Source organism: Chrysemys picta, chromosome 15, assembly GCF_011386835.1.
Source record: "Chrysemys picta bellii isolate R12L10 chromosome 15, ASM1138683v2, whole genome shotgun sequence".
Lineage (NCBI taxonomy): Eukaryota > Metazoa > Chordata > Testudines > Emydidae > Chrysemys > Chrysemys picta.
The window spans coordinates 7,379,589-7,391,891 of record NC_088805.1 but is presented as its reverse complement, the minus strand read 5'-3'; the positions used below and the strand labels follow the sequence as shown (position 1 = coordinate 7,391,891).

The window sequence follows — 12,303 nt, the reverse complement described above, 5'->3', positions numbered from 1 at the left end:
TGTTAGTATTTGATTGAAGTTTTTCTCTCAGTTTAGTTTCTCCGATTTTGCATTTCTGCTGTAATATTGTAGGTTAGATCAATTTAGCTGCAAGTGTAACTGACAGATACATTTAATACATGAAATTATACAATGGCTTGATTTTATGTATTTATTCGTCACTACAGTGACCCTACTTGATATTATCTATTAAAGGCAACTTCACACGTTGCTTGCACCTGAATGGAGAAGGCACTTTCCTGGGCGAATGTTGATTGCTTCACGGTTTGCATTTGCAAGGGGACTTTATTTTTCTTTGCAAATGAGGTTTTATCATTTGCTTCCCGTCTCCGTGAGGGTAAAGCGCCCTTTGGAGGAATTCAGTTCTCCCAAGGAATTATCTTAAGCAATATCAGCTGTCGATGGCTCCATGAATAGGGCGCTATTATCAGAATAAAAATCAAGGGTGGTCAGTTGCTCACGCCTCAGGCTTGAAAAAGGTGAAATCTGGGATAAGCTATTAATTCCACTCTAGCGCGTCCCAAAAAAACAAAATACCCGCTTTCTTATCGCGATTGGCCTTTCCAGATATATTTAGCCAACAGCTTACTAGAAGGGCAGCTAACCTATATTGTTAATCTTTTCCTCGTGTGTGTGAGTGCGGGTGTGTGTGCGTGGGGGGGGGTTGATTAATAAAAAATCTGTGTGTGTGTGATGTTTGATAAAAAAATTAATCTCCCCTGCGGACTGGAATAATCAAGTCGAGTCTTCTCTTTGCCCCCACCGGTTAAAGGGTCCAATATTTTCTCTCCAAGCAGCTGAAGAGGGCGTGCTGGGGGAGAAGGTGGTCTATATCTACAGCTCTCTCTCTACGTTTTCTTAAATGCCAGCTTTGACTTATGTCTCTCTTATCTCCCCTCTCTGCTGTGTACGCCTGCAGTGGGAGACTCCTCAGCGAAGGACGCTTGTAACATGGCGGATGCTGAAGAAGGCTTTGGGCTCCCCAACACGCCGGCTGATTCGGAGTCTAAAGAGCTTCAATCTGAAACCAAACCAGATAGTCAGCTAGGGGCCAGCAGCAAGTCGCCTTCCTCTCCCCAGGCAGCTTTCACCCAGCAGGTAAGCGGAGGGGGAGAGACCTGACGAGAAGCAGTCGCTGCTTGCATTGTGTTTTCCCTGTTTGGGGTGTTGTTGAATGGTTGCGGAGATGTGTCTGGGTTTCTGTGCTGTAGAGATGGGTCATTCTAGGCCCACGGGGTCAAGTAATGAGACTGAACACTAGTGTCAGACTAGAGCAGCTCTAACTGCTGTAAGAACAATTAGTTATGGTAATTACGAGCAAACTCCCATCTATACACACACAAATATACAAACATTCACGGACACAGACACAAAGATACACACATCCACGATGCTCACACACATACACACACGATCACATACACAATGCACACCGCATATTTCAGCGTCTCCCTCTCCTTTCCTTGACCCTCCACCTCTCTTCCTTAAGCTGAAGGGTTTGGGGGGCACTGGGGAAGTAATGTGCCCTCCCCGTGTTGCTGGGAAGGGGTGCTCATCATGTCTTTTGAGACTCTCCAGCATGCACCCGTCGGTGGACGGATATTAGTGTGTCGCTCTGCCTTTGAACCGAACCGTTTCACGGGAGAGTAGGCCAGGACGCCGGCGGCCCAGTGAACGGATTGTTTTGCTCTTTTAAACTAGAGCCTACCTCAAGGATTCGGATCGCGTGGACTAGAACAAACCATTGTTCGTCTAAACTCAGCCCATTCGAAGCAGGGTAGTTTTTGTTAAGGCTGAGATTAAGCGAATATTCCCCTTCCTTTAAATGAAAACAGAGCACAACACGGCTCAGGGCGTAGCCTAGCCAAGGAAAGTCTTGAATAAGTTTTGAATGTAGCTATGTGATTTCATCTCAGGTACATCTACAAGTGGAAAATGATTAGTGTGAGATGAATAATAAAGGGGGGGGGAGAGATTCTAGCCTAAATCTATCCTTATTTAGATCTTAATTGTGATGAGGGCGCGCAAAAATCATATAGGAAGAAGTAGATTTAAAAATATATATTCATGAAATGCCATACGATTATTATTTCTTTCGACGTACTATATATCTATATCGATATAGATATATATACGTACACACACACACACACACACACGTTAATTATGTGACGGGGGGAAACCGATTTTGAGGCCCGATCCTTCTTTCCTGGTGCAGTGTGTTTTGTTTTTTGTTTTTTTTTGGGGGGGAGGGGGGTGAAGAACCGCAGGCTCGGGTGCTCTACTGTCAATAGTGTATTGTTCTCGCACTGCCATTGCAACCTATATAAATATATCGCGCTACATGGTCTGCGGTGGATCTAGGGCCCATTTCCACCAGCAGAGGAACCGAAGGGTGCGGGGCTCCTCTCTGGCTTTGCACACGGTATTTTATTCTCTTTCTTTCTTCGAATCGCCTCTGCCCAGGATCGTGTTCCGTCTAGTAAACGCGCACATTGTCTTGCCCGAACAGCACGTTCTGTTTTGATGCAGTTGGCCCCGTGCCTGTCTCTAGCCCCATATCAAAAGGCTACAAACTTATCCTACGAAAGCGGGTGCTGGGCAGAAATCCGTCTCCTCGCTGCAATGCTTTGCAACAGCTTCTTTGAATTTTTTTTTCCTGGAGATTTCCCTTCAATGAATCATTCCTTCGCGCTGGTCTGGGAGTTACAGTCTTTTAATGTCCCGTCAGTTAGGACTGTATAGAAAGCAGAAGCGCTCGGTGCTGACATGCCAAAGTTCAATCCCTCTTCTGGGTCTCCTGTTTTCCCCCAGCTCTTGGAAAGCTCGCAGCTCGTCCTCTCCTGTGTTCATTCATTAACTTATTTCTTTGCAGGGCATGGAGGGGATCAAAGTGTTTTTACACGAACGAGAATTGTGGCTAAAATTTCACGAAGTGGGGACAGAAATGATTATAACAAAGGCTGGAAGGTAAGGATAATAAAAGATCGCATGCTTCTATTTTTAAAAATGAATATAGATATAGATAGATATGATGTATATTATGTACGCACAGATGTTTATGTACAAATATATACATTCGTGTGTGTATACAGAGATTGAAAAGAAACTTTGTATGAACATCTCTCCGATGACACACAATACACACATATATTTGTCTATTTGTGTGTGCGCCTTATGTATGACACGTGTCATGCGAGAGTCAAAAGTTCATTTTAAATCACTCTAAAATCTCAATAATTACGAGTTACCAAGGCCTTGTCACAAAATAGAGTGAAAATAAACAGGGAGAAATAAAATAAGATTCTTGCCTAATTGGAGCCACAGAAATGTTGAAGACATTTTTCGATGGGTATTTGAAGGATTCTGAGTAGATCAGCGAGAAAGGCTGGTTGGAATATTTTCAGAGGAAGGCCTCCAATACAGTGTATACTAAAAAGATTTGTTTCTTCTGGCTTCTTATTTAACCAGGACAGGGTTCTCCTTAATCCACTTCATTGGAGTATTTCCAAACTCACGCGGGTTGCAATCAATTGGCCAAAATCGTGCGTAGTTTCCTGTGATATTAAATCGTCCACCGGGTTGTTGTTTTTTTTTTAAATAAAAGGAGTAGTTAAATATTTGATTTCTCTGCTTCTAAACATTTGTTTTGTGTTCCGCTCTAGGCAAATACCCACATGCAGAGACATCTCCCAGTCATTCTGTTAAAAAGTACATATCCTGAACTACTATTCATGTCTCTATCTAGAATAACATAAGTTTGCAAATCTAAATGTACAGAGAGACCGAGAGAGAGAGATCACTTCCATGTTTGGCCTGGTAAATCTAATCACTTAAAAGAGGTTGGTGGGCGGGTTTTTTTAAGCGCATTTGGTGCAATTTACCATTTCCCTTGATATTAACGCGTTGGGGCACCGAAAAGCCCCCTTTGCTGAAGGAACACTGAAATAAAAGTTAAGGAGAAGAAGAACTGGTGATCGATTGAGAATCGGTATTGCTTAGCTCCTTGCAAATTCCCATCAATTAACTCCGGGGCAGCGAAATGTATTATTGTCCTTTTTATATTCAACTGAACAACGTTCATGCCATCATGGATAGGGGTTCGTTCGATACAGGAAAAAAGTCACCAGACAGAAAAATAGTAATAGTTCAAAATTAGAGTTACACTGCAAACAATCTAGAATCAAATCTGCATTTTGTTATGTTATATAGTGCTCGGTGTGGTCTCCCGAACTGTGCTTTAGAGAAACTAAGATCTAGCTATACCAAGTTTTGCAGTGGATAACAAATAGATCCGTCTAACGGCTCGGCTTCCCTTTGAACATATCTATTGTTGAAAAGATGGTATCGTTTTAAAAGGAGAATATTCCACAACGAAAGGGACAGGATATAAACAAAGGGCTGGAGCTCTCTAGAAGCATTAGGGAGTAGGGTTTGCATAGAACAGAGTTGACTAAATTAATTGTCCTACTGAGAAAAGGGAAAGGAGCAAATAGACGATAGACTCCAATGCTGTGAAATGACCAGCACACTGACTTGTTTCAAAATGCCAGGAATAAGTTGCCTTGCAAAGGATCAGAGTATACAGAGCAGTGAAGAGAAAAATAAAACACCTTGCATAAAATTCTAGTACAGGCGTGGAGAAAAGGCTCAGATGGGTAGCAATGAAAAACCTTTACAACATAGAGCTTCTATAGAAGTAATTGCATATAACACCCCAGAATAAACCAAATAGTTTTAGCTATTTATGTAACACTTTATTTTTATTATTGTAGAAATTGTATGTTTCTGTCATAGTTTTTAGTTATATATTTAGGGATATAGCTATCTTTCATTGTTCAGGTCTTTTTTTCCTTTTCCTGCAAAATATTAAATATTAGTTTGTGCTATTTTTGATTAGTAACTTTGCTGTGTATAGCTTTCTTTTTCCTGTTCTCAAATCACTCAATCTGAACTAATAAATAGGCTTGATTTCATATTGCAAAGATGTGAAAGCAAATATAATTTCAGAAATAAGTAAGTTTAAGGTTTTCTTTAAATTGAAGAATACAGTTTCATATGCTTATTTCTGAACCCTGGGAAAGCTCAAACCAAAAGAATATTGCTTGTAGTCAGTTGCTTGTAGTAAAGGAAATTTTTTCTAAAAGTCACATTTTCCAGGGTGTTTGCATGTTTCAAAATATTTGTCCAGTGTGTTTATGTATATATGTGTACACATCCTATGTAAGTGTGTATATAAGATTTCATACATGTGCACACAAATATGATATGTACGAGCATGTGTTTTATTAAAAGGCCAATATTTTAGAAAAAAAATCCACCAAATAATGGCTCATACTTACATAAATGTAATTTATTCTTTGTAGGGGTATAAATATAACTATCTCTGAAAGAGATTATATACTCTTGTATTGTAAAAGAATGAAGAACTGAACTACTGGATTGATCAGACAAAAAGAAGAGTTTTTTTTTAAAAAAACTAGTAACTTTAATTAATTAACTATTTTGCCTGAGATAGGAACTATAACGGCGGAGCAATACCCACAGAAAGAAAAAAGTCCCGGTTGGACCATAAAGGGAAAGTTATGTTGTGTGTGTGTGTGTTTGTGTAATGGTTTCTCGTTTAATATGGTTGAATTACCCTAGCGTATAATTCCCTCACAATTGCCTGAGTTTGCGCTCTTCTTGTCATGTTCTCGTCTCTATATTTATGTTTATTTGTTTATTTTTTTAGGCGTATGTTCCCCAGTTACAAAGTGAAGGTCACTGGACTCAATCCAAAAACTAAGTACATACTGCTCATGGATATTGTGCCAGCGGATGATCACAGATACAAATTTGCAGATAATAAATGGTATGCACGCATGGGGAGACGGGAGAGGTGCAGAGATAGGAGGAAATCTTTGGGTCTGGCTTGCACAGTTAGCAAAACCGAATTCAAATGGGTTGAAAAATACCTTTTAGCTGTCAGCGGGTGCTATTAATAAGCTACAAAGGAAGAAAAGTTGGGGGGGGGGTTTGCAGACTATCCCGAGATAACTCCAGTTTGCCAAACTCTTTAAGGGGGGGGGGCACAACATTTTAATTAGCGAATAACTTTAGTCCTGTTGGACCCTATTGGTTATCGTGGGGCCAACAACTTAATTGCGTTTAACAGAGAAAATCGCCATGAAGGTAAATGTTAAGAATTGCCACGTTTGGTATTTAGGAAGAGGGGACGAAGAGGTTAAACGGGAAGAGGCGGGGGGGAGAATCCAACGGAAAATGTGTCAAAAATCCCAATTCATTTCCAGAGCAGTGTGTGTTCGTGTCTCCTTCCCCTGCCACACTATCTGATGCGACCTAGTCCTCTGAAATAGACCAAAGGCGGTAGCTAGACAGACAGACAGACAGACGCTTCCCCTTGGTTCGAAGCCCGATCCTCCCTGCGCGCCCCGTGGTTGTGAACATGGTGTGTAGGCCTGACGCGGGTCCCGAGGGCTAAGCTGGCTTTGTGTCCCTTTGGTTTAGGTCAGTGACAGGGAAGGCAGAGCCGGCCATGCCAGGCAGGCTCTACGTCCACCCAGACTCACCCGCTACTGGGGCCCACTGGATGAGGCAGTTAGTTTCTTTTCAAAAACTCAAGCTCACCAACAACCACCTTGACCCGTTCGGACATGTAAGTACCTTCGCGAGGAGGCGCCCTCCTCTCTCCGTTACCGAGTCCCCGCTCCGGAGGGCCAAAGGGAGCCCAACCCCTAGGGCAACCCGCCGAAACCGGCTTTCCACCCTGAACTCCGCTGGTTTCAGAGGAAGGAGGCTGGGCAAAGCCGGGTGCCAAATCATTGCAACAAAAGTCTGCCAGCTCCGGGCTCAGACACGTGCTGCGCGCGCTGGGGTTGGCTTCTTGTCCAGCGCAGGGTCCGGGAGCTAATATTCAGGCTGGGTTTATTTTTGGGGGGCAGGGGGGGACACTCGTTTGCTATTTTTGTGGCATCTCTGCTTGTCCGATGAAAGTCAAGGGGGGACGGGGAGAAGCTGGAGCGGGATCGAGGTTTAATACGAATAACGTTGGTGTTATTTTCACTCGCTAGCTTTTGGTGCATGCTGGTGGTTGACAACGTCCTAGGACCGTTGTCAACAGTTGGCTATAATTGAGCTGTTCTTCTGTACGTTGCCTTTTCAGACATTCCTGTAAGACACATGGTGGGGGTAAGGAGGGGGGGGGTGATGCTTGGTGAAATATAAAACATGAGCCCTCTCTCTGTGCAACGTGGTAAATTGCTGGATCGGAGCGGAGGTTGTCCCAGTAACTTGGCGGCTGTAGTGGGACACTACAACGCGCAGACTGCAGGTCTGTTTAGAGAAACAGTAGAGTGTCATTCGTAGGAAAGGGAAAACCGTAAGAAATCCTATAGGGGCCAGATGCAAACGTATCTGAGGCTGTAATGGAAGGGAATAATGCAACGGGGGAAAGACAGGCAATGGAACTAATTAGCCTTTAACATAAACAGCATGGTACTTTTTGTATCCGTGTATGAAGCAAAAAAAATCATGTTCACATACACACTCCCCCCCCACACACACACACACCCTACAGCAGAGCAGGTGACTGGAGTAGATAACCTGTAGAGGTCCTCTTTTTATGATTCTCTCTCTCACCCCAGAAATATAACACAAGAACCGCTCTGTGGCCCTGTTTTCATTTGCAAGCATTTTAGCCTCTGTCTGCATTCTGCACTGCGTTGCCTATATTGTTCGGTGTTGAACATTTGCAAGGAGTGTCGGCCCAGGGAAGTGGAGATCATTCCCAGCATTATAGAGTTGGGAATGTCAGTGGGAGAGTGGATACATCTGAATTCATGTTCATTCGCAACGTTCGTGAAATTTGGGTATTTAGCTGTATGGAGTGGGAGTTGCTTATGCAGGTTTGCACCTTGACAGTATTCTTAAAAACAGGCTGGCCAGGCCAAGCTGCAGGGAGTAACTATTTAGCTACCTGGTTTTAACCTCATGTGGCGCCTTAGCGCTTTAAAATCTGCTTGCTACCGCCGTGAATTGGGTTAAAGGTAAAAATCAGGCATAATTATTCAAGGCAATACGACGGTATGTGTTTTGTGGTCTCCCATTCAAAATGGAGCGAGGCTCAAAAAGAAATCCTGCTAGCGCTTCATCCACAAACAATTTCTGCAAGCCCTACAGGCGTAGGGTCAGGCACGAAAAGGCGCGTGTGAATTGCCAAGCCAGGAACAATCATTTTTCAAAGGTCTTCCTTTGAACAAAAATATTTATAATTAGACAAGAGCGGATGAATCAAGATTCCCAGTGTCCAGTTTCCAAGAGTGCATTTTCCAGTCTCATTTCAACACTTTGATTCTCTTAAAAACGACAAATCTTGTGCCATGAAATCCACAGACACGTGGCCTCCACTGATGGAATGAATCCTCCATGTGGCCTGCTAATGCAAATGGCTCTCACAATGAAGTGGGGGTGGGTGGGAGGAGGAGAAGAGACACTTACTGAGGAAACTGTGGGATGGATGTGAGAGCCCAACCTAATCTAACCCCCTTCCAACTCTTACTCGTCCTGTGGTTTATCTATCCCTCTCCCAGCTCCCCAAAATAGGGCATAGGCTCTCCTTGTGGTTCTTCATTCAGCATGGGTGGAGAAGCGTCCCTTCCAGGAATTGAGATTCCTGCCCAAACTCCAGGAGAGGGGGAATCGTGCCTGTGTTTGGAGGTTTAGACTCCACCAGCAACTTCCCCTTCTAAACTCTCCCACCCCAAGGACCGAGGCTTCAAAGAAAGTTTTGGGGAAGGAAGGGGGCGGCGGGTGGCTGATAGGAGATGCCCTTGGAAGGAAGAGGCCAGCAGCCATTTTACTCCCTGCTGTGAGCAGGCGGCGATATGAAAAAGTCTCTTTAAACAAACCTAAGGCCGTGCTAAACAATAGGGACTTCAGAGGAGAAGCGGCACCAGTGGTCCCTCAATTAGATTCGCTGTAATGAAATTAAAAATCATTAGATCGTTGACCGTTGATGTCCACGACTTACCGGGATGTCAAAGCAATTTGGCTAAAGCCCCGGGATGAGAGGGCCTGGCAGGCAAAGATGACTTGCAGGGGTCGGGGCTGGCGGGACAGACTGCGTCTGTCTGTCGCCGAGTTTTGCAGCAGTCATTATCATTACAGACTGCAACCCAAGGGAGGGTAAGGGGGGGGGGAGAGAGAGAGAGAGAATCTTTTCTTCCAGGATTAATCCCAGTTGAATGCCAAGCTTTCGAAAGAGACAGTATCTGGTTTTATGGTGGGCACCAACGCTGGCATCCAGAGAAGTCTATGCAGAGACGGGTGGCTGGGTTAGAAAAATCATTCCGGTCTCTGGCTGGGCTGAGCCATGGAGGACCATGATTAGCTCTCGGAGAAAGAAATCAGGGTGAACCTGCAACGGGGGCCAGCCCAGATCACCCCGCCGTGTATCCGAATGAGGAGCCATGTTTTCTTATTTTGACATTTGGTAACATCTGGGCCAACTATTGATTTTATCGCTAGAAACAGTTGGGAAAATGGCGACCCCCTCCCCCCCCCGAGATTGTTCTTGGGAAAAGTTCGTGGATCTTTCGGGGGAAAAAAATCCTCCAAGTATTTTTGAAAATGTTCTTTTTATAAAGAGCTGTGGCCATTTTGGCAATTCAAACCATTTCCGCCAGCTTTTTTAGCGGTTAAAAAGTGGACAAGTTTAAAAAGGGGGCAACAGTCGAGTCAAAGAAACAGAGACATTTCAGGGGAGAGGCAAGTGCTACTTTCAGGTTGTTGGCTTAAAAATAATCACACACACACACACACACACCAGTTGTGAGGGCAGCTGCTCCCCTTGCACAGTCATTTCGAGCAGTGCTAAATAATCCCCTCCAGGGTCATCACTGAGACAGCTTCATCCTTGAACAAGGCACTTAAGGGAAATCCAGTGTAGTTATCACGCCACCTGGGTCTTCATTTCAGGCCTTTCCCACAATCCGAGCAATGACTAAACTTACGAGCCCCAGGAATTCTATCATGTAATGTCTGATGGGTCGGATTTCCTTTCGTACTCAACCCCACCCACAATAAATGTGACTAGCCCAGCAATAATTGTACTGCGTAGGCAGTCAAAATAAAACAGGAGACTAACCGTTCCCCTGAGATACACAGCCAGCGAGCCAAATGCTGAAATTTAAGGTCATTCCATTGCACCCGGGAGAACTGTTGGCCCAGTGGCTTTTATTAAATGTAAATATGTATGTTACACCCAGGCTCACGCGTGTCCCTCAAGTTCTCTAAAGTTCTGTTATTGCAAGATCATGTTTAGCGGGGAACAAGATTTATGGCCAGGCTGGTTGTAGATTCCTTGTTGAGATGAATTTTATATTCATTTCTGCTTCCCGTGTCAAGGGGCTGGCTTTCAGTGGAGGAGAAGGTCTGCCTTGTTCCCCAGAAAATAAGTTCAACTATTTCTACTCCTTGGGAGACCCATAAAGATGCAAAACAACCCCACACATTTTTAGAGGGACGTGAAGTCTATGAATGATCAAACCAGCTCACTTGGGGTTTCCTCAGGCGCCCCTTGCCCAAGCGAAGGCCCCCCCAAGCCCTGTCAGGGGGCTCTTGGCCTGAGGAAAGAGTGAAGGATCTAGGCCTCGATGCTTGACACCCCCCTTGTGTGTCTTTTTCTTTTAAAGATCATATTGAACTCCATGCACAAATACCAGCCCAGGCTCCATATCGTGAAAGCGGACGAGAATAACGGATTCGGCTCCAAAAACACCGCCTTCTGCACCCATGTCTTTCCGGAGACGGCCTTCATCGCCGTGACTTCCTACCAAAACCACAAGGTAAAGAGGAGGGGGGAGAGCCACGCAACGTGGAAGAGGCTAAGTGCTGGGGCAGAGGCTTCGCCCACTAACATACGCACCATTTCCCCCCACATCACACATATCTCCCCCCCCGAATCACACAGCCCCCTTCTTTCTTTCCACAGCAGCTCAGAGGGTTTGCACTGTTCATGGGGTGTCAGCGATACGGTGTAAAGATGGGCTTTAGCGCAAGCCGGGGGGGAGGGGAAGGTAGTTGAACAGGATGGTTTAGCTCAGAGGTGGGACGACCAACCCAGGAAGTGGGTTTTATCTCTCTCCCTCCCCCCGCACTCAAAGGCTTGTAATCTGGCGTTGGAGCAGGGAGCCGAGCGGTATCTTTCGCAGTTCTGTTTTATAACCCACTCGGGCTGCGTTAGCTCCTTTTGTTCTGAGAATGGGTCCTCGCTGGCAAACTCTTCAAAAGTCCGCAAGGGAGTTGTGTGGCTTGTCCCTCTTCTCAGGGCTTTCGGGGTGTAGCTAAATCCCGTCAGGAAGTCAGGGGAGGCGGGTTGGAAAAAGAGACTCAGAAGCACTCTAAAGGCGCGGATAAAATAATACCTTGTCTTATTTTTCTGCGCAAGAAAGCCGTGAGCGGGATGGGTCTATACACAAGTATATCGGCACATACACGTATAGAGGCGCACACGGATGTACACACACGTATTTATGCTTGTGACACCTGCATGGAACTTTTATGAACTATACACACTTTGCGTGTCTCCTAGTGGCTCGTCCGTAGGACGAAGTATCTGAGCTTTGGGGCGTGGTATTATTTCGATTAAAAGTTTCCGCCCGCCGGCCTGACGTCTTGTAGTGAAAGCGACCCAGCCCTGTTTGCCTTTAAACTCTTTTGGAGAGAGAGAGAGAGAGAGAGAGAGAGAGTCTACTCCTGACAAAACAGGTTTTCCAGCGGTGGCAAATCGCACGTGTTTCCTGCTGGAGAAGTGGTCCTAGGTGTACGATAGCAGGAAAAAAGAATGGAAGATATTAAAAAAAAAAAAGGGGGGGGGGAAGATGACAGAAGGTGAAACAGATCAAAGATAAATGGGGGACGGGGGGGTTACATTTCCTAAATAGCAATCAGGTGACACCACTTTAGAAGGGCTGATGGGTGTGTGGATGCTTTAACTGGAGCCAGATAATCCTTAATTATTAATGCAAATATAAATTTGTGGCAAAAGAGCAGGATTAGACTAGAGGCAAACAGATTATTTTCAAAGCACCGAGGTCATGGTTAAGGTAAAATTGAATTTTAAATCCTTTAAAAAAAACTCCATAAACTGTTTATAAGTCAGGGCGAGGGCTTTTAATTACACTGCTAGAATGGTTTCATTGTGTTTAAAAAGGTTAAATCATGTGGTTAATTTCAAACCAAGAACGTGTCACTTTAATACTCCGGATAAATTATGGATGTTTTCCTGGAGATGTGGCTATG

The 12,303-nt window shown here is 44.6% G+C and overlaps 1 protein-coding gene across 5 annotated transcripts in view; it reads left to right on the top strand.

Moving 5' to 3' along the window:
• TBX5 (T-box transcription factor 5) overlaps positions 1 to 12,303 on the top strand; it is an 81,319-nt gene that overhangs the window by 36,054 nt on the left and 32,962 nt on the right. For all 5 annotated transcript variants that reach the window (XM_024108093.3, XM_065568290.1, XM_065568291.1 and 2 more), the window contains exons 2-6: positions 920 to 1,098; positions 2,876 to 2,970; positions 5,735 to 5,854; positions 6,511 to 6,658; positions 10,695 to 10,847. In XM_024108093.3, coding sequence (XP_023963861.2) covers positions 920 to 1,098; positions 2,876 to 2,970; positions 5,735 to 5,854; positions 6,511 to 6,658; positions 10,695 to 10,847 — 695 coding nt within the window. The remainder of the gene's footprint in view (positions 1 to 919; positions 1,099 to 2,875; positions 2,971 to 5,734; positions 5,855 to 6,510; positions 6,659 to 10,694; positions 10,848 to 12,303) is intronic.